At 34.6% G+C, this 25,184-nt stretch overlaps 1 protein-coding gene across 4 annotated transcripts in view; it reads left to right on the top strand.

The window, feature by feature from the left end:
• Nucleotides 1-25,184, top strand: part of LOC149786284 (adhesion G protein-coupled receptor L3-like) — a 60,227-nt gene that overhangs the window by 27,563 nt on the left and 7,480 nt on the right. For 2 of the 4 annotated variants that reach the window (XM_089976667.1, XM_089976670.1), the window contains exons 14-20: nt 5,348-5,498; nt 6,045-6,114; nt 6,361-6,427; nt 7,719-7,804; nt 8,281-8,407; nt 16,424-16,465; nt 19,142-19,258. In XM_089976667.1, the coding sequence (XP_089832793.1) occupies nt 5,348-5,498; nt 6,045-6,114; nt 6,361-6,427; nt 7,719-7,804; nt 8,281-8,407; nt 16,424-16,465; nt 19,142-19,258 (660 nt within the window). The remainder of the gene's footprint in view (nt 1-5,347; nt 5,499-6,044; nt 6,115-6,360; nt 6,428-7,718; nt 7,805-8,280; nt 8,408-16,423; nt 16,466-19,141; nt 19,259-25,184) is intronic. The other 2 variants (XM_089976668.1, XM_089976671.1) reach the window with 1 other exon arrangement.

Below are 25,184 nucleotides of genomic sequence, written 5' to 3' on the forward strand. Positions count from 1 at the left end.
GTTTTTGTAACAGGGAATCGCTTGGGATGCACTTCTGTCAAAGATAGAAGTTGAACTGGACCTTCACACAAGCATAGACAGGCATAAGTTTATTGTCTTCGTGGGATTTCTACACCACTGTTAACAACCCAGATGTAGGAAGATACTATCCTGAGTCTCCGAAACGTTTCGTCGTGGATTTTGTCGCTAACAACTAGGATGATAAACGATGATGCAGCAGCGCCTATTGGATGGATTGATATCGCGCATCTGGACATACAAAAACGTATATATGAAAAAAACAGCAACAACTGATACTTGTATGAAGCTGATTTCTTTTTATCAGTGTGGAATTCTAGACAAATCCGCACGCGAGTTTACTAATGCAATAAGCTTGTTCCGAATCGTTGGACCAAACACAACTATGAAGTCGACGTATCAAATTATACGTTCTATTTGCGATTAAGAATGTGCATAAATGGAGTCCATCGAGTGCTTGGATTTCGACAAAAGGATCGGATGGCTAGTTATATCCAGACGAATACAAATCTGAGGACTGGTGCTAAAATGAGTTTAAGAAAGACTCTTTCTAGTTCATTGATAAATCTGTTTTTAGCGGAACACTGGAGAATTTGTGGTAGGCGAATCCACATTGATATTGTTAGGGACAGTGAAAGATTAACCTCGAAGGCTCATCCAGGACCGAGCATTTGAATGCCGGGAGTTCTTTAATGGTAGACTCGTTGACTCATATAGTTATAAATCGATACTGAAATTGGCAAAGCCTGTCTTTTGTTCGTGCGTCAATATTGGACTTTTGAATGTTGTTAATATACGACTTTTATTACGACAAGATGCTTTATACCGACACCAGTCCATTATTGACATATACAACCTGAGAATATAGATGTTAAAGCAGATAATGGAGAGCGGCATCGCAAAATTGGTTGTCTGCACTATAAACTGATTCGCAATGTTATAGCAAGGCGGAAAAGTATTAAAAGATATGTTACATTCCTGAGACTTCGCTGGAAGATTTCACAGAGATCTTCAAACAAGCATTCGCACCACATATCAAATCCACACGTGAAAAAGTGAAACATGTTGTACATATGAAAAAGGCCTAAAAGCAAACGTGCAGCATGTGGATGCACTGCCGGGAACTGACGAATACACAGGTACGGATCATAAGATAGCTCATCGCGTCAACGATATCAACAAAGCCACGACGGCAACTATTGGACTCTTGCGATAGATGATTGCAGAAATCAAAGAACATATCAGAGTAGTTCAAAAGGTTACATAAGAAAAATCCATCATAGACTTAATTGATAACCTTCCAATGTCAACACCATTCACGCACTATTTCATGGATACAACAAAACGAAACATTTTAATAACTTCAGTCGTCAGTGAATCTTTCAAAGCCTATATATTCTGGTATTTATATACTCAGCAACTGGAATAAAGTGTGGTATAAAGTCCACTAATAGGAGGCAAAATAAATCGATACGAACAAACATGGATTCAGAGTGGCCCTTATCCAAAACATAGGGTCTTCATGAATGTTGGAAAGGAGATGTGCGGCAATGGTCCTTTATGAGATTGCCATGATTAGCCATGCAAGCACTGTGGCGAGTTTCCTACCAGTTCCAAGCAAGAAATCCGCTGACTGGTTTGATGTCAAACAATTAATGAAGTTCATCAGGCTGGTCTTTTATTTTTTCACATGATCTTGAACAAAATGGCTATACAAATTTGCCATCGCAGATGTTGCCAGTAGATACAAAAAAGATGAACCGTTGACGTGTTAAGAATCAGCAAGTGTTGCAGATGCGCTTAAACGTATGTATGCACGCTAACCGTTAACAAAGCTAATAAGTGTTGCAGATCTATCAAGGTAAATAATTTCTCGGATCTGATGCTGAGTTTTTAAAAATAAACAAAACATAAGGTGCGGGTTCATAGTTTATTTGGTAATATGTATCGTGAAGAAGAAACTGTGAAACGATTGAATCGTACACTTGCCGATATGTTATTTGGATATCAATATACATGGGAATTGTTTCATAGTACGATATCTCACGAATGGGGACCACAGCCTTTATTAGTCATACATGTGCTAACAAATGAAATCACGCGCATGATTGGATTTAAACCATCTGATCATATTCGACAAACGCTCTTATCGTTACTTATAAAATGATTTCACAGCCACCGTCATTAGAAATTCTCAAAAACAATTTTTTTCCGATATTAGTATGCACCAGGGGTGTTCGAGGGCGGGCAACGTCGCGCTACTGACTAAATATGATGCATCGATATATTTACAGTTTCAGATTGGATTGATTGTTCAAGACAACCAACACGTTGTCAATTAGCGCATGTGGATAAGTCTACTAAATCCGTATTTGTGCAAAATAATTACATGTCGTTCCAGCGAATACGTAATAATCATCAAGGTTTTATTTATTCCGTTTACATATCAATGCAAAATCACATCGACCATACTTTTATTTACAGCCGCATGCTGTCCAAACACATACTTAATAATTCCATCAGGATATATCCCTTGGATGGTTTCCAGCGGTGACAAACTCACTTAGGTACATCAGTATACATCCATAGGATGCTTCTTTGACATAGTCATAGTTGACCGCAATAAAAGCAGTTGCTAGGTGCTTAATGAGTGCATGCAACGTCTGCACGGAAACGTTTTAACCGCGTGCTTGATGTGTCAGTTATACAACCTAGCAATACTCTTTATCATACATAATGAGATAGAACTCTGAACCAGTGATGTCGCCCAGCAACAACAGATCAATTTGCCGAACCGCTTTTTGCAAAGTAGGGAGAGTGTAAGCGGATGAAAACCTATATTCCTAAGATAACACGCTGACTGCTATACCTGCGTTTAGTGTTTCATACTTTTTGTGTGTGACCTTAGTAACCTGCACAATTAATTCTATATCACTAACGTTCAGCTCTCCCAAGAATTTCTGGTATTTCCGCCACAGGACTGTAATGTCATGAGCGGGTTGTAACGGGGATAAAATTGTTCAGCATAAAAGGGTTGTGCTTTTGAATTTGTTTCTTTTGGACACTACTAACTGTATCATGTTACAAGCTACATAAAAGAAGGCAGAAAGATTGTTGAAGCTAACTGCGTCTCGAAGGTTTCATACGTACCAAGTACTTGTAATTGCCATCAACTTAGATTATTTCGTTTTTTATTTCGTTTTTATATAAGTACGCAAATTTAGCTATATTTTACCTGAACACATCTCTATAAGGAAACCAAAAACTAGCAAAAACCAGAGAGATTCTATGTAATGTTAATAAAACATCTAGAACCAATGCTGATAATGATCCGGGCCTTTAAGTCATTAAAGGACTTGTATTTGTCACGGTCCAATATCAAAAACGTCTACTGTGCTTAGTGTATTAAGGATAATTTTGGCGGTCATTACCTATGCCACAACCCTCTTCACCCTATCATGTTAATCTCCTAATGATCGCTTTCGTAGATTATAATCAATAGATTCACATTCACGCAAGTGATTTATTACAATATGAACCAAAGTCATGGTGGAATACAATAGAATACAATCTAATTTATACATGAACAAGTTGTCAGTTATTTGAAATTAAAACTGTCATTTATTTGGAAAATAATCAACTCAACGTGATTTGGATGTACACGATAATTTACTGTGCGTGCATTAAAGTCACCCAACAAGTTTGCAAATGAGCAAATAATATATCGATTACTAATGCTAATATCCTTATTTCGACGCTTCTTGTATATGGATTCGAGTTTCTTGCGATGAGTTACATTACCAGGTGTTACATTTTTATTTACCCAATAAGAGCCATTCTTCAATTTAAACTACTTAAGCCGGACTTTATTCATCTGTATGTACAGCGTAAACCGTACAACAATAGCACTAGGCCTTTACATGGTTTCATCACATGGGACACCCATACAGAGTTGACAATCAAACTGAATATGACATTGGATAACAAGTGAAGATTTTATAAACCTAACAATTCCCAAGTGTTTTCACAATTACTGCCTTTTGTACCCGAATACATTGAGATTGTTTCTCAGTCTGTAGTTTTACTAAACAAAAACTTCCCGCAAGTTTGCTTTCTTATTATTCAGGTTCGTTTTATTAATGGCTTCGTCATTCTTTTCTTTATATTTAATTCAACGTGTTTCTTAAAGCCCTGTAATTCTTTGACTACATTATTCTGCAGCTTACCGTACTGGCCGCATATAAACTTCACACTGCTTCCCATCCCGCGACCACATATATTGTGTCTTTCTGACTACTGTTTATTTTTTTACTAGTATTCCTGATATACAAATATATTTCTCATTACTTTGTTCAAAGCTAAATTTAAATGCCAAAATATTTCAGAACAAAATCTAAAACTTAAAATTCTATATTTGCCAATCGCCTTAAAAGCAAATGTTTGCTGCGCAGATACATCCGGTCTAATATTATCAGTTACAACCAGTACATAAAAATCTTTTCTCCGTGGCGTATAAAGCATTCTTAAATATACTTCCGATTTCAAGAAGCATATATTGGAGTAAAGACTAAAAATGCACATCTGCATCTATAAACTGTTCACAAGCGCTCCTGTTTTAAAGTGTATATAACATTCATTGAACGATTTGATCTAGGTCAATGTCAGTTTCGATATTAAAAATTAAATTCACACCTTGTGATTTTGTCCGTCTCTAACGGAAAATGGGGATTTTTACATGAATGCAAAACCGTGTACTTCATTGCTTTGAGTTCATTTGTTCTAACATTCTGCTTAACTTCTCAGAAGATATTTGATGTCAATTTGTTTCAGATTTTTTTAATGTTATGTCATCAGAGAAAATCCTAAACATTAAAAAAAAAGTTGGTTTTCATGAAGATTTTGTAAATGCTGTTTTCTTAGTCTGTGTGGGTTTTGTTTAAGGATTTTAAGATTTTAATCTTTATTGTGTACACTTTTTCTAGAACGTTTACAGCATATTTCCCTTGTTATTTGTATCTTTATCTTTTATGTATAGTTACTGTAACCTTGGTGTATTTTTATTTCTAAAGGTTTATCTTCATACCTATTATAACAGCATTTTATTTACTTTTACTGGAATTAAATAACCAGGATTGTGTTTATGTACCGTTAGATTTTCCCTACGCTAATAGTTTTAACTTCTGGTTGTCAATAATTAAAAGAAAATATGCACATACGTTAATAAATGGATAAAGCATGAAAATAGGTACCTCATTAAGTATTACAATTGTGGAGGGTCACTGCACGTCCCCGGAATCCTCAAGCGATATTTCCGATTTATTTCTTGCAGGCTGTATGTACGGTTGTAGCTGCTCTTCTCCACTACTTCTACCTGACAGTATTTTTTCTCATGTTAGTGGAAGGAATAGAAATAGCTGTGTCCGTCCTGTTCGTGTTTTTCAACAAATCCCGCCTGAAGGTTCTCTTGCCACTAGCATGGTGTAAGACAATTTTTTAATACAAAAGATAATCCATTTATGCCGTTAGACAAACCTTTCGATTGTTAGCTCAGATATAAAGCAATATGTATATTTCACTAATCTCAAAATTACGATTATTATTTAATAGTTATAGGTTACTGTATTTGTATGGGAAAATATGAACGAGTTTTGGGATGGAATACTGCACGACCTTGGGAGTACAGTATGTCCTTCCGACAAAACGAGTACAAAATCAAAAGTGCTGGCGATTGCGTCCATTGTTTGTTTACAATAGAAAGTAGTTCCTTTATGCACGTGAATGCTATATGTGTATTGTCGGTAATATTGAACGATTCTGACAATGTAAAGTTAACGGGGAAAACAATGAGCATATAATAATCTACAAATACGACCCAGAAAGATTTTCTTCAAGTCTTGTGCATTCTTTTTCTGATTTATTCAATTTTTTCTATGAAGCCACCTAGCTCAACGATTAATCTACCTATCTGTATATCTTTTCTAATATTTTATGTCATCATCCTTCGTCATACATTAATTTTCTTGCAGTGATCCCAGCGGGAATTGTTGGTGTTTCATTGGGTATCAGCCGCCTCAGTGGATATGGGAACGATCAGAAGTATGTCAATTATTTCGCTTTGCTTGTGACTTTTTTCATTGTATTTTGATAATTATCTCAAGTGGACCAATTCGTAAACTGTATGCATAACTGTTTTGCTTAATGTATACATCAAAGACTTTTAACAACCAAATGACTAATGTAATAATAATTTATCATTTCAAAATAGGTTATTTCTTATTTTATAGTCTCTTACGACTATTAATTTCGTTTAGACTACATTATATCTGCATCTTTTTCTTACAGTTGCTGGTTGGCTGTGCGGAATGGATTGATCTGGGCTTTCGTGGGTCCGGCTGCGTTAATAACTGTAGTGAGTGCAATTTCAAACATTGCTATAAAGATACTAAACTGACCATCTGGTCATATGTGTTGGTTGTCCTATATATAACGTTTATGGCTTTCTTTGCTTTTAGGTAGATATCAGCCGATCGAGAGACAAAGATCTTTGAATTCTTAACTTCATTTAGAATAAATTAGTTTGAACATATCCTTTATTTCCAGTTATTAAAATGGTGCATGTTGACACTGTTCTTAAACTTCAGTAATTATCTTAATATCGTGCATAAATCAAGTCAGCAATAATAGCATCTTGCAGGTATCGCATTTTGTGACCCGGGTATTTTGATAGTTATCTTCTTTCTACATATTGTAAATGGTTTGGTGTTTTAGGATATAATAATAATAATAATAATAATAGCAATAATAGCAGAAACTACATTTAGACTCCCAATTGCATGAAATTGGTCTTGATCGATTGTATCCTTATTTATAGGTATTCAAGACAAACACTCTTCATCAACTGATCAACTGAGGGCGCAAATACTTCAAATATAGTTTCTCTAATGAACTAACGACCACGCATTTATGAGACCCTAATTTCACACTTTCGTGATTTTTATTGCTTCAGATTAATATAAATTATATACACGCTTTTCTCATTTGCAATCTGAAGTTTATTCAACGTAGCATGAAACATGACATAAAAACCTAAAAGGAGATTATTCCGATCTTAAACGACCAAACAGGTACACATAATAATTTCCTTAGAATTTCTCATGTTAAGAAATTTGGGAGGAACTAATCCATGCTTCCATAAAGTCTCGTTACTACCGATCATTATGACGGCTGATGCTAGTTGCTGCCTAATTACTCGATTTGAGAATTATTTTCCCAACACCGACTCTCCCATAATAACAACAAATAATCAATAAAATCTAACACAAATAGCACATATCCTTGGTTTGTGTGTGATTGATAAATATATAGTAAAGCCTCGCAATGCGACCACGGTCAAATGAAGACCACTCCCAAATAGCAATCACGTTAGGTTAGTCCAATTTAGCATATACAATGGCAAACCTCTACTTGAGATAAAGAATGTCAAGTGTTTGGCTAAATTCTGTGTATAATATTTCATTAAATATTGGGTTTCATTGAATTAAGCTAAAATATCTTCTTATTTTAATGTATCTAATGTTGAAATATCCCTCCCTTATCCCCACTCTATCATCCAGACTAAAAATTTCAAAGTAACTGCAAATATGAAATATATTTCTGCATATAAATTCTTAATCCAGGATTTGTATCTTCTCACACTACAGTGCAATGCAGTTATAATCTTCGTCGTAATTAAGAAGATGTTCAACACGTTCGCATTCAAGTCCAAGACACAAAAGGACAAGGCCAGGTGAGTTTCAAATACATAACTTAATCATACATTTAAAATACAATATATCTAACTTGAGTACCTTTATACATATTACATACTAACACATTTTACCTACCGTAAGACTAAAGGAACAATTAATCTGGCTACAAAAAAATGAATTCAGATATCTCTTTCTTCTGATATCTTGTAGCATAGGTACCTCAACACTTTCATGCTTTCGATCGCGATAATTCAAGATTTCTTGTAAACTCGTTTTAAGATTCATCAATAGATCGGTGTAGGTTATATTTTGTTTACATGAGGCCACGAAAGTAAATTAGAAAACAGGGATGGTTATTATTGTTTTTCTCCGATTTAAGGTCTCAAACCACTATTGTTTCAGAGTGAATATCTTTTTGCGCAACCCTCTAATCCACATAAAATTAAGAGGTCAATTCTACCATTGTAAATTTCGTGCGCAGTTTCCCTGACTGTTACTTATTCTTGACTTTTAGAACAAGCCTTAGAAGTCTAGGAGTGTTGCTGCCAATAACAGGAGTAACTTGGATACTTGGTATCTTTTCTGTCAATGAGGATCTGTACGTGTTTCAGTATCTGTTTACCATCTTCAATTCCTTACAGGTATCCAACGTGATGTTCATTTTATTCTTCAGTCAAATTTATAAATCTCCATACTAGTGTAGAAACTAAAATTATATACTTGAATGAGCCTTTATATTGGTTTTAATTTTAGTGGTTGATAGTATTCTGATGTGCCAAGAATCGTACTGGAGACACCAGTTATTAGCGGAAGTGGGCTTGTCACACCGTCCTGATCTTGCTCTTTCGAGTAGTCGTGTTTGCATTCATTGTTGGGTACAAAGTCGCGGGATACCTAGATTTTGCATGTAGGTTAGACCGCCAGATCTGCCTCAAATTGTCTGCAAGCATGAGGCTAAGAAAAGGTTCAGTCATTTACCGGGGACCGCACACACGTTTCGACTACTAATCGATTATTCTATGCTACAACTTAGAGGACAGCATTTTGTGTCATCCTATATATCAGATTATTCAAACCTCTAACTGGAAGTGCATGCCATTATTTTGACTTCTTTATGTTAGTTAGTTGTACACAAATCCTCTCTAATGTGCTAACCATTTTGTGTTTGTCATTCTTTGTATCAGTTTTACAGAAGGCCTATAATTCAACGCAAGTCGAGTGTGTACTAAACTATCTAAGATCAGTATTGTAATTACTTGTAAGCGCACATAAAGTCAAGCAGACCTCAACATAATGGTATCAAATAATGTCGACTACCATTGATGGCTTAGACCTGGCTATAGTCCTAGGAGTCTTCCAGTTTGAAAAAACAGCTAGAAACGTAGCCACAAAACAACGTTTAGTGAAAAATCTGCTACAATAACGTTGCTATGTTTGTAGGTAAGCTACTGGAGCCAGGCATCAGACGATATGTGTAGATTAGCACAGGCGAAAACATTATGTAGCATTGACATCTGCTTTCAAATTAAAACAGTTTCTTATACAATCCTAAGGTTAAACTAGTCTACAACAACAACAAAATTCTTTTGGAATTAACGCTTCCGTTTGCTAAATATGTAGACAAAAATATTAAAGCAGCTACGATTTTGTACTGACAGAAAATTTCATTGCAGAGATTACAGAAGATACGTAAATGATGCAGTCGCGTCTGACATCAATGGATTATTTTGTGAATATGACAACGTTGTAGACTTTGGCAATTCTAGTGAAGAAGATTCGATCGCAGTTTTTAAAAACGGCCTTCATAAAGAATACAGCATTTATTGTTAACATCGCGGACCAGCCACGAAATATTTCTGAAGCTGTTGATGCTTTTGCCAGCAATTGTCTAGATATAAAACTATTCGTAGTCTTACCTAGATAAATATTTAACCAGACTGTGGTAGAACAGTCCGGAACGCTGTATCAAAACCAGGCAGTTTCTGTCAGCAACTAAGCAAAACAATGCTGTTTAATAATTATAAACTACTTTGACTCAAGAAGAATATTGATCGCATACAAGAATTCAGAGGATGCTTTGGTTAGGTTTCCACCAGATTGATATCTAGCAAAAGACAGCAGCTATCATATCAATAAAACGTTCCAAAGGACTTGTCAAGAATGCTCTCAAGATTATTTATAAGAAGTCTTATGAGAGTCGAGGACACCTTGATTCTTATGCCGAAATTGTCATCGAAATAAAGATCAAGAAGGCTACTAGCCAAGGAATACAATAAGCATGGTCACCATAAATCTGTCTGACTTTGTCAAAACAAGAGTTAATCGCAGCTTTGTCTGGTGCGATAAAACATTTGATGGCAGAATCAGTTATTGATTAAAGATTGTGATGACCGCAGCGAGCTCATAGGTTTACGTGTTGGCCTTAAATTGGAATCCTACAAAAAGAATATATGTCTCATTTTTTGTTTCGTTGTTTGTTTGCTTGGGGGTGCACATGGACAATCTCGCCATCTAACTTGCTATTTTCAATCTAAAGAGACTTTATGCAACCTTTACAAGGTAGTTCATGTGCAATCTTATGTCATAACAGCTGTCATGAGAATATTTGTTCATTTCAATGTATTCTGGTTAATGTTGTCGTCAGGTATTTTTCTAATCTTCTCATAAAATGCAGCAGCGGCTAGATTATCTTCTTGCGTCATTTTTGCAGCGTTTTTCAAAGGTCGCTGTAAGAATGTTGGTTTGTACTCATCATAATTCAAGTGTCTTTGATGTAGCAATAAGCTTTTGCTGACTTTTTAAGACCTCGGGAATTTCATATTGCTGTGGCTGCTTTTCGTGACCTGGATCATCAACTTCAGGTTGTTCTGGATTGTTATTACCACCAGCATTCGCTGTGTCAGGCGGTATCACAACCTTCAAAACCGTATTTATATCGCCAAAACGCAAACCAGTCCCATCATAAAAAATACGAAATGATTTTGTGCAGTGATCAGTTGTTTATGATTGTATACGCTTGACATGACGGTCATTGCACTTGTAGTCAGCTTTATGTTCTTTATCCTCTTCAACCATTTCTCAATCTCTTACGTTTCTTGTTCTGACTTTAATTGAGCTGCTTGCATGCTAGCCACTGAAAAATCTTTATTTGATATCATAAATGTTAACACGAAAGGTATTAGTCTTAAAATCCAGACAAATCTGATCAATATTATCTTAGTGTACGTTTTACTTATTTTTGGGGAGGGATATTGTGTATTTCATCAAATAGTAATTTGTAAATATCTTTCGCGATGATCACAGTCTCTAACATATAATTTGTTTTTTACACAAAATCATCTAGCGTAAAGGTCTTAAAGTAATTTAGACAGGGATTCGTTTGTACTGCATCAGCTCAGTCACTACAGACGTAATATTGTCGTACCAGGGTTTGTTATGTTAAACGAAGACAAAAGATAGTCATATTATTTCAGTACTCAATAATGCACAGTCCAGTTGTCGATGTCATTTTACGCTTCCAGATAATATGTCTCTTAACTGAGAGAGCCAAATAGTAAAATATTTGGTACAACTAATCTGATCACAAATGTCGATGTAACGGCTGTGGTAGACAATTCATTACTTTGCAAAACTATTTATATGTGGCCCGCAAAAGCAACTATGCTTTGTGGACTGCTGAATATTCTGATGACGCAGAAACATAAAATAAAATTATCCGATTGATGATAGCGATGTCCAGTCGTATTTTCATTTGCTTGGAATCATCATACGTGTTGGTTGTCGCATATATGTTATCTGTTGGCACGCCTAAATTTCTACAAGGGCTACGTTAATTCCAATGACAATGACTTCAAACATGGTATATTTCATATTGTTAGATATCTTGTGAACAAAACTACTCCTTGACTGCGGACCAGAAATAACCCCTAATGATTTTCCAGCTGCAATTTGGCCAAACATTGTGATGCTTCTGGTGGCCGCAGTAGTTAGTTTGGTTGGCGCATTAAGAATCAGGAAAAAATATGCACTGAACTTGGTACTAGCGATGTCGTCTACTTATTTTGTGGCCGTGAGATTATTATATGTGGGTGGCGTGGCAGTGTTTGGCATCTTCCTGGAATGCACGTGAGTATCGCCCGTCTGTGTACCGCCATTCTGGTAAAGAAAAAGCCATCTGGATACCAATACTATTCGAGACCAAACTTGCCAATACAGAAAACAACGCACATTGGGAAAACTATCATTAGCAGTGATTACAAGAAAGTAAGCAGTACCATATTTGTCTGCATAATGTTTCTTTGCCGCATGATACTAAAGATGTCATCCACATACTTCTTTTGTGGCCGTGCCATAACTATATATGGCTGGCATGGCCAAAATCTGTCATTTTCCTTTAGCTCATGTGAATATTACCAGTCATGTTGACGCCCGTCTTCGTTAAACCATCTGATGCAGAAATAGTCATCTGGTTGCCAATATTATTAGAGTCAAATCTTGAACCTAAGTAAAGGAACCGTTCACTGGGACAACTATCATGAGCGGTCGCCACAAGTACGTAAGTCGTACCATATTTGTCTTTATAAGTCTGTTTGCAGCGCTTTACCATCTACTGGTGTACCCACATTTGTAATCTTTAACCTTTTCAAACATGTTTAGCGGTCATCTCATTATGCCACCCTCTTTCATCATGCATTTATTTAAGTCAGCATCAGTGATTTTATTTGTTGCGGTACTGCTGGTGCTGCCAAATCCAATAAGCGTATCAAAAGCTGTATAATTATTAATTATTTGAGATCTGCTGTATAAAAGTCAAAACCAAACATCAAGGCACCATTTTGTTCTTTCCAGGTTGTGATTCGGAGATTATTGGTCTATTAGTACGCAAAAAATAATTTTGGAACATGGTTCTAAACACTGGGCTTATTAACTACAACGTGAATATTTACACGCTAAGTCCGGGTCAAAACACGTAGAGAACTCTTAATAATTTTCACCAATTACTTAGAGGTACAACAAAATGTTACAATACTGGAGTTAGAAGAAATAAAGCAGCTAGAATATAGTCATTTTATTTACCGACATTTAAATCGATCGCGACAAAATGAACAAAATCAGATAATATTTTCTCAGTCGCAAAATAAATGATATTTTTCTATCTACTTAGCATCATCTTATTTCGACCTACCATACTGCTTTGTATTTTGTCTGGTCTGGATAATATTAACATTGATTATATCGTCTGTAGCCACTGTAGTGGCATGGATGCATCGAAATTCAAGCATAAACAAACATGTTGCCGTTTGTATCAGAATACTCTAACTCTTTTTACGAGCCTCCAGTCGATTATTCCACTACATAATACGAATACGTGGAATAGCTAGAAAAGGACACCCATCAGATGAATAAGCCCAGTACAATAAGTATTGGCGCGCGCCATAAAGGTTTTTAAAGACGAATGTTGCACCGCCTGCAAGATTTCTTGCTTGAACATGTAGTGGAAGATATCAGCAACTGTATGCCTACTGCCAGCAACATTATGAACCTGATTTGGCTAAGTGATGACTACGGCCGAAGCTCAACAACAGACATATTTTTGTACAAGGATACGATTAATCTAGCACACATCAACAAGTATAAGCACTCATTGCACATCTTCCTGATTTCCTGATGATATTTTTCATATGGCTGGCCCAACTAAAGTTATGCCATTCATAATGCAATTTTTTTTATCTAGAAAAATGCAACTAAAACTTCGGTTTGCAACAAGCCATCAAACTGATGGGCACAATGAAGCTTCCTAGGCCCGTACGCAATACTGATGGACGTTCTTGTTCTGACACGCGTTGATCCTAAAATTGTTATGCATAATGAAGCTGGTGATGTTGATCGCCAAATCATTTTTACGAAACTATCTCTCAAGATGCCAACGATAAAACCCATTTTTATCACTCGCTTCAATTATACGAACATTTTTTACAGATTTTGGAAACTGCTTTATTTTGAACAGATGCGCATCTACATGTGTGCAACGTAATTATCAGCGCAGTTGTGAGTAACGAGAATAGCTCCCTTATCTGGCAGAAATTTACCTAGGCAGATCTTTTTAGAGTTTCAACAAGCTGATTGAGACAAAGACCAGGAGCGAAGTAGCAACGTATATAAAGCCTGAGAATGACAGTATCACTTTCAGAGTCAATAGTAGATAATATACTTTATATTGATACCGGAACAAAGATACTCCAAGTGGACTATGCCAACCTGTACATCGTTTATCAATTTGACGTTTCAACGCATAGAGTACAAAGGATTATTTGGCAGGGGTAGAAGTTAAGTGGACTCTTCAACCTTTCCACTAGCCATCGCCATAGACCATTACATTTACTATCACCGCGGAAAGGTCTTTGTTACCGTTTATGCTTTCAGTAGGAAGATGATTGTTATTGTCTTAAAGAAGTATTGTAACGAGCCATACCATTGTTAAAGCGGTTTGACACCATCATAAGAACAGATTCATTGTCGAAATAAATACAAATACTGGAGGATCCTTTAGACTTGGAAATAGCCGAATACATCAAAGTTAGCAAGCGTCGTGTGCTCACCTAAAAAAACAACAGTATTCTGATTTTAACCAAGTAAAACTTTCTAATGCAGACATAACCCTGAAACTGTCTGCATAAAAAGTATCTAGTGTTGGTTGCGCCTATCAATAATCGTATCACATGTTGAAACATTAGCTCCCAAAGATTGTATTCCTCGGTACGCCAGGTATGGCTGATGAAAGTGAAGCGATATCTTGCGCGACAGAAAATGCAACCAGCGACAGAATGTTGCAACGCAGAACATTTGTCTAAACAGTCTGCACTGAAATGTCGTATGAGGAATCTCTCTCTCTCTCTCTCTCTCTCTCTCTCTCTCTCTCTCTCTCTCTCTCTCTCAGAAGCGTCCCGCTAAAAGATTGCACTGGACGCATGACCAGGTTTCACATTACAAATAAAGCTGACATTAAAACAATTATGTTCTGGCGGTGACAATCTAATGTTGACACACGACAGTATGGCGAAGTGCAAAAACATAAACCAGCAGAGAAATGGGTTTTGTTACTTGATTTGTCTGCAGTGCAACTAAAAGAGCAGGCTGGAGTCTTGCCACTGCTACCACTCTTGCTCCAGGTATTATAACTCTATCGTCCTAAACTAAGCAACAGAAAAGTGGTAAAATCACCAAGTTTTATAATATTTAATAAAAAATGTGATTAAAATACAATGTGAGAATGTAAACAGTTCTTTTTGAATTGTGAATTATATTCCAGATACAACGACAAAAGACATGTTTTGGATGAAGACATCAGCGACATAGCCTAAAGCAAACAATTAAAAAACCCAGATATGTTTGGAGAGTTGAATCTAATCTTAACTACAAAAAAGGAAAAGCTATCATTTTCTACGCGTGAAAAATAATTATATGTCCAATGCAACACCCATGGATACTTCTAAGACATACGCTAAGAGATGATCCGGTCTTGGTCATTAATAGAAATTTTGCTTCTTCTCCTGTTGCAATGTTTCTTTCGATTCACTGAACGTACTTTCCAAAATGACTAAAGCTACCAATAATCCCTAACTTGCAAGTTTCTTATAAGGCAACATTCTCTACGTTGATGATTATGTTATCGGTTTTGTCCCCGTTCGAATGATTTAACAGTATCCGTGCTCGAAACACCAACTAAGTAGTACAAATTACTGTCCGGCGGCCTGGCAAGAATTTATTTTTCAACATATGATACATTTCGCCGTGCTCGCTTCCTCCTTACATCCAAGCCATATCTTTTTTAATTGAAATGTTGGAAACGAGCGAGCGCTATTGGTCCATATAATTTGATTGCATTCCGCTGACTTTTACTTGAATTTGTGTTCGCTTACCAATCTTTCCAATACCTCTTTCAGAGCTACTAGTATACAATAAGCTTGCATTTAACAAGAAGTTTTAGATAATGTATAGAAGTCCATACAATGGATACCACATAAATTTAGAGGATTTGTGGACATCTGATATTTAGAGATATAAAGATGGCTACAGGTTTTGTCTAAAACTGATATATAAAAGGCAAATAATGACCTGCATTCCAATTAGAGACTTATGTAATCTCATATATAGCATAAGACTAATTGATGTGGTAGTATAGTAAATGACCTGTTACTTAGCGAAAGGGGGCGAGGAACGAACTCTGCTTTCTCGAAGTCACATTTTCTTGACATTTTCAGCTGCACGTCTCACGTAACTTCCAGGTCTATGTATCCAGCGCATTGTAACCCATTTAAGTCTGCAAGTATGAATACTCGATAAATGGGCGTTCGGACTAGGGGACAAGATCCCTTCGGCTTATAAACAGGGTTTTCTATCCCCGTGACGGGTCTCTTACAAACACCCAGTTTAATAATATGAATGTACCGAACAACGTTTAGTGATTTCGTTGTTCTTTAATTGGACCAAATATGTAACTGTTCTCTAACAATAAAATATATTTTGCGACCTACAAATCATATACCAACTATCTTTAATATATATATATATATATATATATATATATATATATATATATATATATATATATATATATATATATATATATATATATATATATTCTTTTTCTATTTCAGGGTCTGTTTATTTTTGTGTTTCATTGCGTACTGAACAGTCAGGTGAGTTTCTGACAGGGTGCCGAGATTTATAATGAACTCTTGATTTTTCAGCTGACGAGTTCGGCAGGGTAGCTACGAACAGATGGTAACCTTTGTATTTGGAATTCCAATGCTGTCAATAGTGTCATTCGACTTTTAAAACACCTTCAGGAATACTTAAATCGAAATCGAAGTGACATGGACCCTAGCTTTTTTATCTAGAACATGTTACGAGCCTAGGATCATACAAAAAGTAACAGGAAAAAAGTGAAGACAACAAACTTTGTAAAATTTAACAAATAATTTATTTCCCTTGAATATCAAGTAACGAATGAGAGGGAAAAAAAATGAGCCTTCGGTATTACGAATCAAATTCAACAATATTCCAACACATGCGAAATAGAAGTCTTAGTAATAAAAAAGTCCTTAATGAAACTGAGTTTGAATCCCGATGATATACGAAATAGAATACGATTACGTCATTAATAATCAGCGAAATGCTGCAGTGTCAATAGTCTCTTGTTGAATCACAGAAAATATTATTCCAGTGCTTGAGTACTGTATAAATGTCGGTAAATGCCTGTCCTAGAATTAATTTAGACCACTAGTATTTCCAAGGAAAATAATCATCTGAAATTCAATAATTTGAAGAAAATAAAATCTCAGCCCAAATTTGTCACACCAACACAACTTTACGTGTCAAAAGCCTGCTGACTACTTTTATACAAAACATTATGTATAAGGCCAACTTAATAAGCAAAACAGATTCCCGGATGGAGAACAGGAGTTGATCTTTCCAGTAGAACTGGAACTGTGTTACCTGATAATTATCTAGTCATCCAGGAATGGCCTTGACTTAACTTTAATTTCTTACTCTGAGAAAGAGTTTTAAAAAATTGTTTAACAGAACTGCCGCTGTTTCTGAATCAAGGTCAGAAACTAGATACATTGTTACTGTTATCATAACAGTCACGTCAAACATAACTCAACTGAATTTCTGAAAAATGTTAAATCCAGTAAACAAAGCTACCTCACAATAGCTTGTAATGTAATAAACAAAATGTTAATCTAACAAACAAATATTTAAATTAAATATACAAAACACTTATAATCATAAAAGAAAAAGAAATTTTCATATAATAGAGTTCATCTTTCCAGAACAAATGGAAGTTTGTTACATGATGATTATCACGTCGTTCAGGTATGGCCTTGATTTAACTTATGATTCTTACTCTGAGAAAGAAAGAAAAAATCAGCTGTTTTCCTGTATTGGCACTATTTCTGAATTAATGTCTGAGACTAGATACAGTTTTTCTATTATCATAACAGTTGGGTCAAAAACGAACTGAACTGAAAAAAGTCTGAAAAATGTCAAATCCAGTAAACAAAGTTACCTTACAATAGCATGTAATGGAATAAAAATAATTTTAAACATGACAAACAATAATTAAATTAAATATACATAATAAACATGAGAATCCGTGAAAATCAAGTATATTCTGTTATAGATTTATAAACTTTGAATTATATGGATAATCTTCAATCCCTAGAAAGGATGGGAATACTAAGGCTTCAATACCTGACAAGATAATTTATGTTCTGATATTGTACTTCTTTTGACAATTTGTTGTTCAACATATCGATAAAATCAATCTTTAATACTGGTTTCCTCATAATTGGTTTGGTCTGGGTTTGTGATTTAAAACAGCAACACGAGTAGCTTATTTAGTCCAGAGACAGTTCTTGTAAAGTTTTTTTGCCAAGGACACTGCACGGTAGCCGTCTACGGATGACTCACCTGTAATATTCCAACCCGCAGCATGTGGTGACCAGTCTGCACGCTAATTTCTAAAATACTGCTGCTTTTGTATCCCATCGTTGCCCCTTGCCATACAGGAAGATGTATCGGACCTATTCTATTCACATGACTTTTATGTAACTCCATTGACTATCACATAAGGGCTTCAAAGCTTAAATGTTTGTCATCATGCTTTTAAGATACCTTAGTGAGCTTTAATGTAATTCCGATAATAATATTAAATATTTTTTAAATCTCTTACGGATTGAACTGTTTGGTGTTTCGTAGCACAGTAACACAACAGTGGATTAATTATTGTCGAGACAATTCGCACAAAAGGACTGGCGTTCATTCCACCAGCACCCCTCCGCGAAAAGTACTTGTTACTTTATTTGTTTCTTGATTTCCATTATATAACTTAAAAATATTAAGGCCCTTCCTGTTGCCGTACCAGACGTATCTTTTTCGAATTGCTTATTTGTGTATTTTTATTGCACGTCAAGATATGCAGTGTTATATCGTATATAGCGGATCCGGCCTTATCTGCACTGGGTTGGATTTGAACTTCAACCCCGTGATTGTTCAAAACATACCCAAACACCGATAATACTCAAGGGTTCACATAATTGTTCACGCACTGTCCAAATGTCAAGTTTGTTTCCCACATCTTTTATAAAGAGTCGGGGATACTGTGATACACTCCATCTGTCCATTCCATAGTTTCTCCTAAACTGATGGATGGTTTTGGTCACGAAGGTCACATACACAAAAGTACATATTTTGATTCTTGATGTTGACTGTCGGTAATGCTCGATCATTTTTTACATTTAGAACGGAAACGGTTTTCTCTCTCATATTTTAAGTCACTTATTCTTGTATGATGTATAATGTATTTACAGATACGTGCTGCTATGCAAGAAAAACGTAGAAGGAAAAGGAGCTTGGAAACGTCTGCTACAAATCATAGAACTGCATCAAACGATGAATCAATGAGAAGGGTGAAAGATATAGAGGTGGTAATGAAAGCTTACGTATGATAAAATTGTACTTAAAAATTGAATGACTTTAATGCAGATATGCGAGGAATAGTCATTATTTTAATTGATCTTAGCCTAAAAGAAAAATCGGAGTAAGATATGGGAACCTAGTATAAGCGTGTCTTTTAAATTATTCACTGTGTGGGAGGAAGTGCACTGAATTAGTGGTTGGTGATAATATATCATGACATTGTCTGCCAATTTTCAAGTATGCCATAGCATTTAAACTTGTGAATAATGTGGTCGATACCAAATTACGTCAAGGCGAGCTTGAGGGCGCAGTGTACTTCCTGAGAGACTGTAATATCCAGCAATACAAGTACTAGTCATTTTTGTACCTTAGATGCATTTGTTGAATAATATATTGTATTTCAAATTGCCATTAACGCAGTAGAAGCATATATACGTATATGTTTAAAGAGAAATCTTGTTTTAATTATGTTATTACTGAATCGCGCACAAATACATAATATCACGTGACATGTTTTTATGTACTGTTGTATGCTGAACGACCTATTATTTTAACGTCATGTTACGTATGTACAAAATTATTTTGTCCTGTGTGTGCTTAACTGCATCCATTACGTGTTTGAAAACACCCTATCAGTGGACAATTTACTGGATCAGTGAACGCAATGCATTTCCATAGAAAGTCACATGTTGGGTAACTCATGGTCATGTACATTTAATTACTTACTCTTAAAACAAAATGAAAACTCAAATATAATATAATAATAAATGGTTTGAGGTAGCATGATTGCAAACAACAGCAAACAATAACAACAACAACAACAATAATAATAATAATAATAATAATAATAACAATAATAATAGTAATAATAATAATAATACTGTAATGATAATAATAAAAGTAATAATGTATTTTCCTTCACGAAAAGATTGTTTAATCAAAAGCTGATCTTGCACATGATCGAAAATAAAAAAATCTACATAATTTAACAACAGAAGTCAAAAAGAAAAAAAAACGTTTTAAACACAATAATGGAAACATAAATAAATTCTAGTGACTTTTAAGCATTGTCGAACTTCAATATGATACCTTGCTTCATACTCTGTACCTTTCACTCTCATAATTATTAGGAACCTTGGTTAATTTGGTAACCACAAAATATGATATTAGATTAAAATATAATATATAATTAATTGTGATCTTTAGAGAAATATTGATGCAATAATTTTCATATTTTCTCTTTCCTAAAACTTTTGCATGTGAAAAATGAATCTTTGTATTTTATATATAAATATAAGACTTACCATCATGTCGGGTGACACTTGATTGTGTCTGCCTACAAGAGTTGTACCTACTACAACAGAAACAAGTACTTTGTGAGCTAGAACAAATAAATAGAAAATGCTTTACATCTCAAACAATGAAAGTAATCTTTGATGAAGAAATTTGACCATACACTGTTCGCGTTTTTATGAGGTTATTTCCCCTTATTTTCTTGACAACAACGAAAAGAAAACAATGATACATTGCTGAACTGGACTAGTTTGTTTTCAGAGAGGATCGAAACGTTTATAAAATGAAAAAAAGCATAATTTACTGCGACAGATTAGGTAAACCAAATATTGCCGCTTTCGTGAGACACGTATATTAATATATTCACCCTATGAAAGTGAGGTGAATTTAAGAAAAGGGGGTGGGGGTGAGCGTGTTATATCAGTAAGTTTCATTTTCGATTCTGGTGCATGTTTTGTATATAGAGAAAGAGAATTTTCTTCTCCTGCGTTAATACATTATATATTTCATCTTGTGGTACAAAAGCTATATATCTGAATTCGTCTTCGCCACTTGTTAAAATATCATCTTTTGGTACCACGAGATGAAATATATCCGGTATATACGTACGAAAAGAAAATAACAATCATCAGCCTTGATAGCAAGTTAGCTAAAAGGGTGAGGCATTAGAAAGTGGTTTCACTTGATGTTAGTAAAGACACATATTTGCATTCGTCTTCATTTTGAGAACAATACGAAGATCGTGAAAACGACACAATATCAATCTATAATGAGTCAACATATAGGTTCCGAGATTTTGGAGGACAAAAATTCACAACAGCTTATGCTAACTCACTATATGAAATGCATGCTTTAAAATAAACTATAAGATTTATATTTTTCCTAAATCTGATATAATTAGTAAATACAAAAAATTAGCAATACGTTGAAAATTGCTGAAATAGTTGATGTTTTAAATGATCATCTGTTGTCTTATTGACATCAACTATGAATAAATTATCAATCGTGAAATAGTTTGACAGTTTTTATAAATTTTAGAATAATGTCTCAAAACAGTCCCCTCTATCAACACTATAGAAAACATGTTCTGAAGGTGCTTGTGCAGAGTTCGACCTCACCAAATATGAACCTTGTAGAACAAGACAAAAAACTATTTTAAGACATATTTAATGGAAAACTGAAAGTCTGATTATGCACATACCTGTCAATCAACTGTAAGAATATATATAACACAGGCAAGAAAGAACAATATTTTGTATGTATCAAATTGTCAGAAAGTACGAAGTTTAACATTCCGTCGTTCAAATTTCATCTCGTTTCACGGTATTAACATCGATTGATCTAGATTGAAACAGTACTCAATTTTTAAACATTGGTCTTGACCACATATAGCAAATGCACTGCCTTCTTTATGAACTGTAAATCTGATCACGCAAGTATGCAAAACCACCGACACGATTTAGATTCTGTTCCACCGTCATTTTTCTATATTCATTTTTACGTGATGTTTATTCAAAGTATTTAAACTGAAAAGCCGAAAACATCACTATCACATCAAACATTTGTCAGGTTTTTGAATAGCGAAGAATTGGACTTAGTCTAATTGGAACAGAACTGGGACTTCAAAGCAAAATTAGTAACAACTTAATTTCTTCAGGAATGGAACGGTTCACACCACATATTGAGAACAGTTATTGCGAATGGAATATAAAAGGAAATGACTGGTAAAGATATAACTTGAAACTAGTTAGCAAATGTGACTGGCGCGAAATCAAAAAGTGTTTAAACACTTTGTGAATACTAGATCTCCTTTACAAATCATTGATGTAATTTATATTGGTATATCATTAGTTAACCAATTTCGTACGATTAACTAATTACAGAGTTTACTAAATGAACTGAAAAATGACTACATGTTTTCAAGATGGAATGTAATACATTCTGGATTTTCCTCTACCTGTACTGAGTCTTACTTTGATAATATTCAGCCATATCAATTTCAACTGCCAAAAAATAATACATTTAACAGTTGTTTTGCTATTATAATAAGATCCAGAAAAGTGTTCCAACAGTGCAATATAAACAAACATTCAAAGGCTTTAGAGGTCTTCAATACATTGCTTACTTCAAGGGTTTCCAACTGATACAACAGTATTAACAAATGCAGTAGTATTTCGTGATGAACAACAAAAGCAAACATAAATTAGTAAGACTTGATTTGAAAAGTACGTATTTTAGCAGATTCAGTGATAGTTATCTTAAATCAGCTTCTTCAAACAAGATAATAACATTAGGATTAAAAAAAGGAAAATATAGATGCCACAATTTAACATTTTGTTTGCTTCAGATACAGAATTGTGCTCAAATCTAGGAAACGAAATCAAATATGTTCCCGGTATCGTTTACTATGTCTAAATACTTTTTCATTATGATATTGTGTCAAGCAGCAAATAGTGGACGTACTATTGTTGTACTGAATCTAATGGACTGAATCCATGGACAGTTTTATTTTTCTACAACATTATCATACTTTGTCCAACATTTCTATACAAGACTTACGACAGAACGTGGCCATTGAAGGGTCGAAATTTTATAGTGATAGATCCTGAGGACATATTTAATACATGCCAAGCATGACTGTTTGACGTTTATCATGGAGTCAATCATTTCTTTCCAACTGATAATTGTGTGTAGAATCCTGTACAGTGACGATGTCAAATAGAAAGTAAATAACTTCACTACACTAGCTTTAAGTGGTAAAAATTTTCAAATAACTTTCTCAATGATAATACAAAAATGCAAATCTGTAATCAATGTCAACTCATATTTTGGCACCGATTTGATTTAATTATCACTCGACTGAGACCAGTCAAACCAAATCATTGTTACTGTTGAACCAATAAATCGTTTTCTGAGTATTTGTGCTAATAAATTTAAAAATGTACATTTTTTCTTTCAAACTTTTCTTGCGACAGTTAGTTCTTCAATCGTAAGTAGCTCATGTAAATACTTTCTTTTTTCAAAGCCCTTTAAAAGCACAAAATCACATTGCGATAGTTTTGAAAATAAGGAAGATACAATTAAACATTTTTTAGAATGTTTTATTTTAGTTTCTAAACTACCTTATTTACTGATCAGATTTGAATTTAAACAAAAAGATCATATGCTCTGCCATACTGATCCTCTAATGCACTTACTAGAATTTCTGTAACGTCGCTTTTGCAATAACATGTAATGTTCTTAAACCAAAACCACAGTTGTAGCAATATTGTAGGAAACTTTCTGATAGTTTATCCGTATTGTTTTAAATAGCATTGATAAACATAAACACTTATTTTAATTTTAGATTGGCTGCAGTCACATTAGAATCTTCAGAAATTTTAGTCTATGACGGTTCATACCAGAGTGTATAGTAAAATATTTATTATTAGACTATCTGCAGTTCCATTAGAAGCCCTAAACTAAACAATATGACGTAAAGGTTAATTGTTGTGAGCGTAATAACATTTAGTGCATAATTTAATGTTGCATGCATGAATAATTAACCTGTCATATATAACTGCGCGAAAGAAATTTTTCACTGGCCGACTGGACTATGTGCCTGGACTTATATGCATTGAAACTTAAAATGCCCTATGTAAGACGGTAATACACAGAAACACAGAAGTATTACTGGTCCACAAACGTTCAAGAGTAGGAGGGATAAGAGATTTAAAAATGCGATAGTAAATGAACGCCTGATATTATTTAGTTTCATCTGATTGATTGGTTCTGCATATGAATATAAGTGATAGAACCAATAAATGCATTGAAGCATTGACAAATACGAGTTGTCATGCACATATCAAAACCAGAAATTGCAAATCTATGATAGGATGATTCACTCTCAATTTTAATACTACTTATGCACCCATAAATATTTTGAACTATAGTTAGTTGTACTTACCATTCTTGAAGAAAGTCCTATTTATGTATTGCTAACGATATTATATAAAGCTAGATAATTGATTTATTGTATTAAATATTGAAAAGGTATTTGCTGACAATTTGCAAGAACAATGATCAATTACGTAAGAAAACATTACGATCATGATGAGCTACAACATTATTTACTATAAATTATACTGTTGAGCAATACCTCTATGCGAAACTTCAAAATACATGTATCATTTATTTTTCTTCAGACAAATGGCGCCGCGATTGGTTTGGGCATATCCACCTTAAATCCCAATACCGAATGTGATAAACCAAATAAAGCAAACGTATTGGTGAATATATCTGCATGATATTGAAAGGTTAACTTGTTTGTAAATATCTATCGTATGCATCATAAAAACTGAACTACTTTTTTGTGAATAACTTATGGAATAACCATGATTTAAAAATACAGTCTTTGTTATTTTCAATACCTGCACGTAGGAAATGATATACATACATTGTTAAGGACAATTTGTATATTGTATCTGGTTTTGTTTAAGACTGGTTATCGTTCCTCTTTGCAATTTGCGTTAAGCAGTCGTTCTTGAAAACTAAAAAGAGCATTTGGGATTGTTTTGCCTATATACTGGTTTGAATTTCTTTCAAAATCTATTCAGAGTATAAACCATCTGTCCAAGTGGCAAAGGAAATGAGACTTACCTA

This window comes from Sinohyriopsis cumingii, chromosome 12 (genome assembly GCF_028554795.1).
Source record: "Sinohyriopsis cumingii isolate HCF-2022 chromosome 12, ASM2855479v2, whole genome shotgun sequence".
NCBI classification, from domain to species: Eukaryota; Metazoa; Mollusca; class Bivalvia; order Unionida; family Unionidae; genus Sinohyriopsis; species Sinohyriopsis cumingii.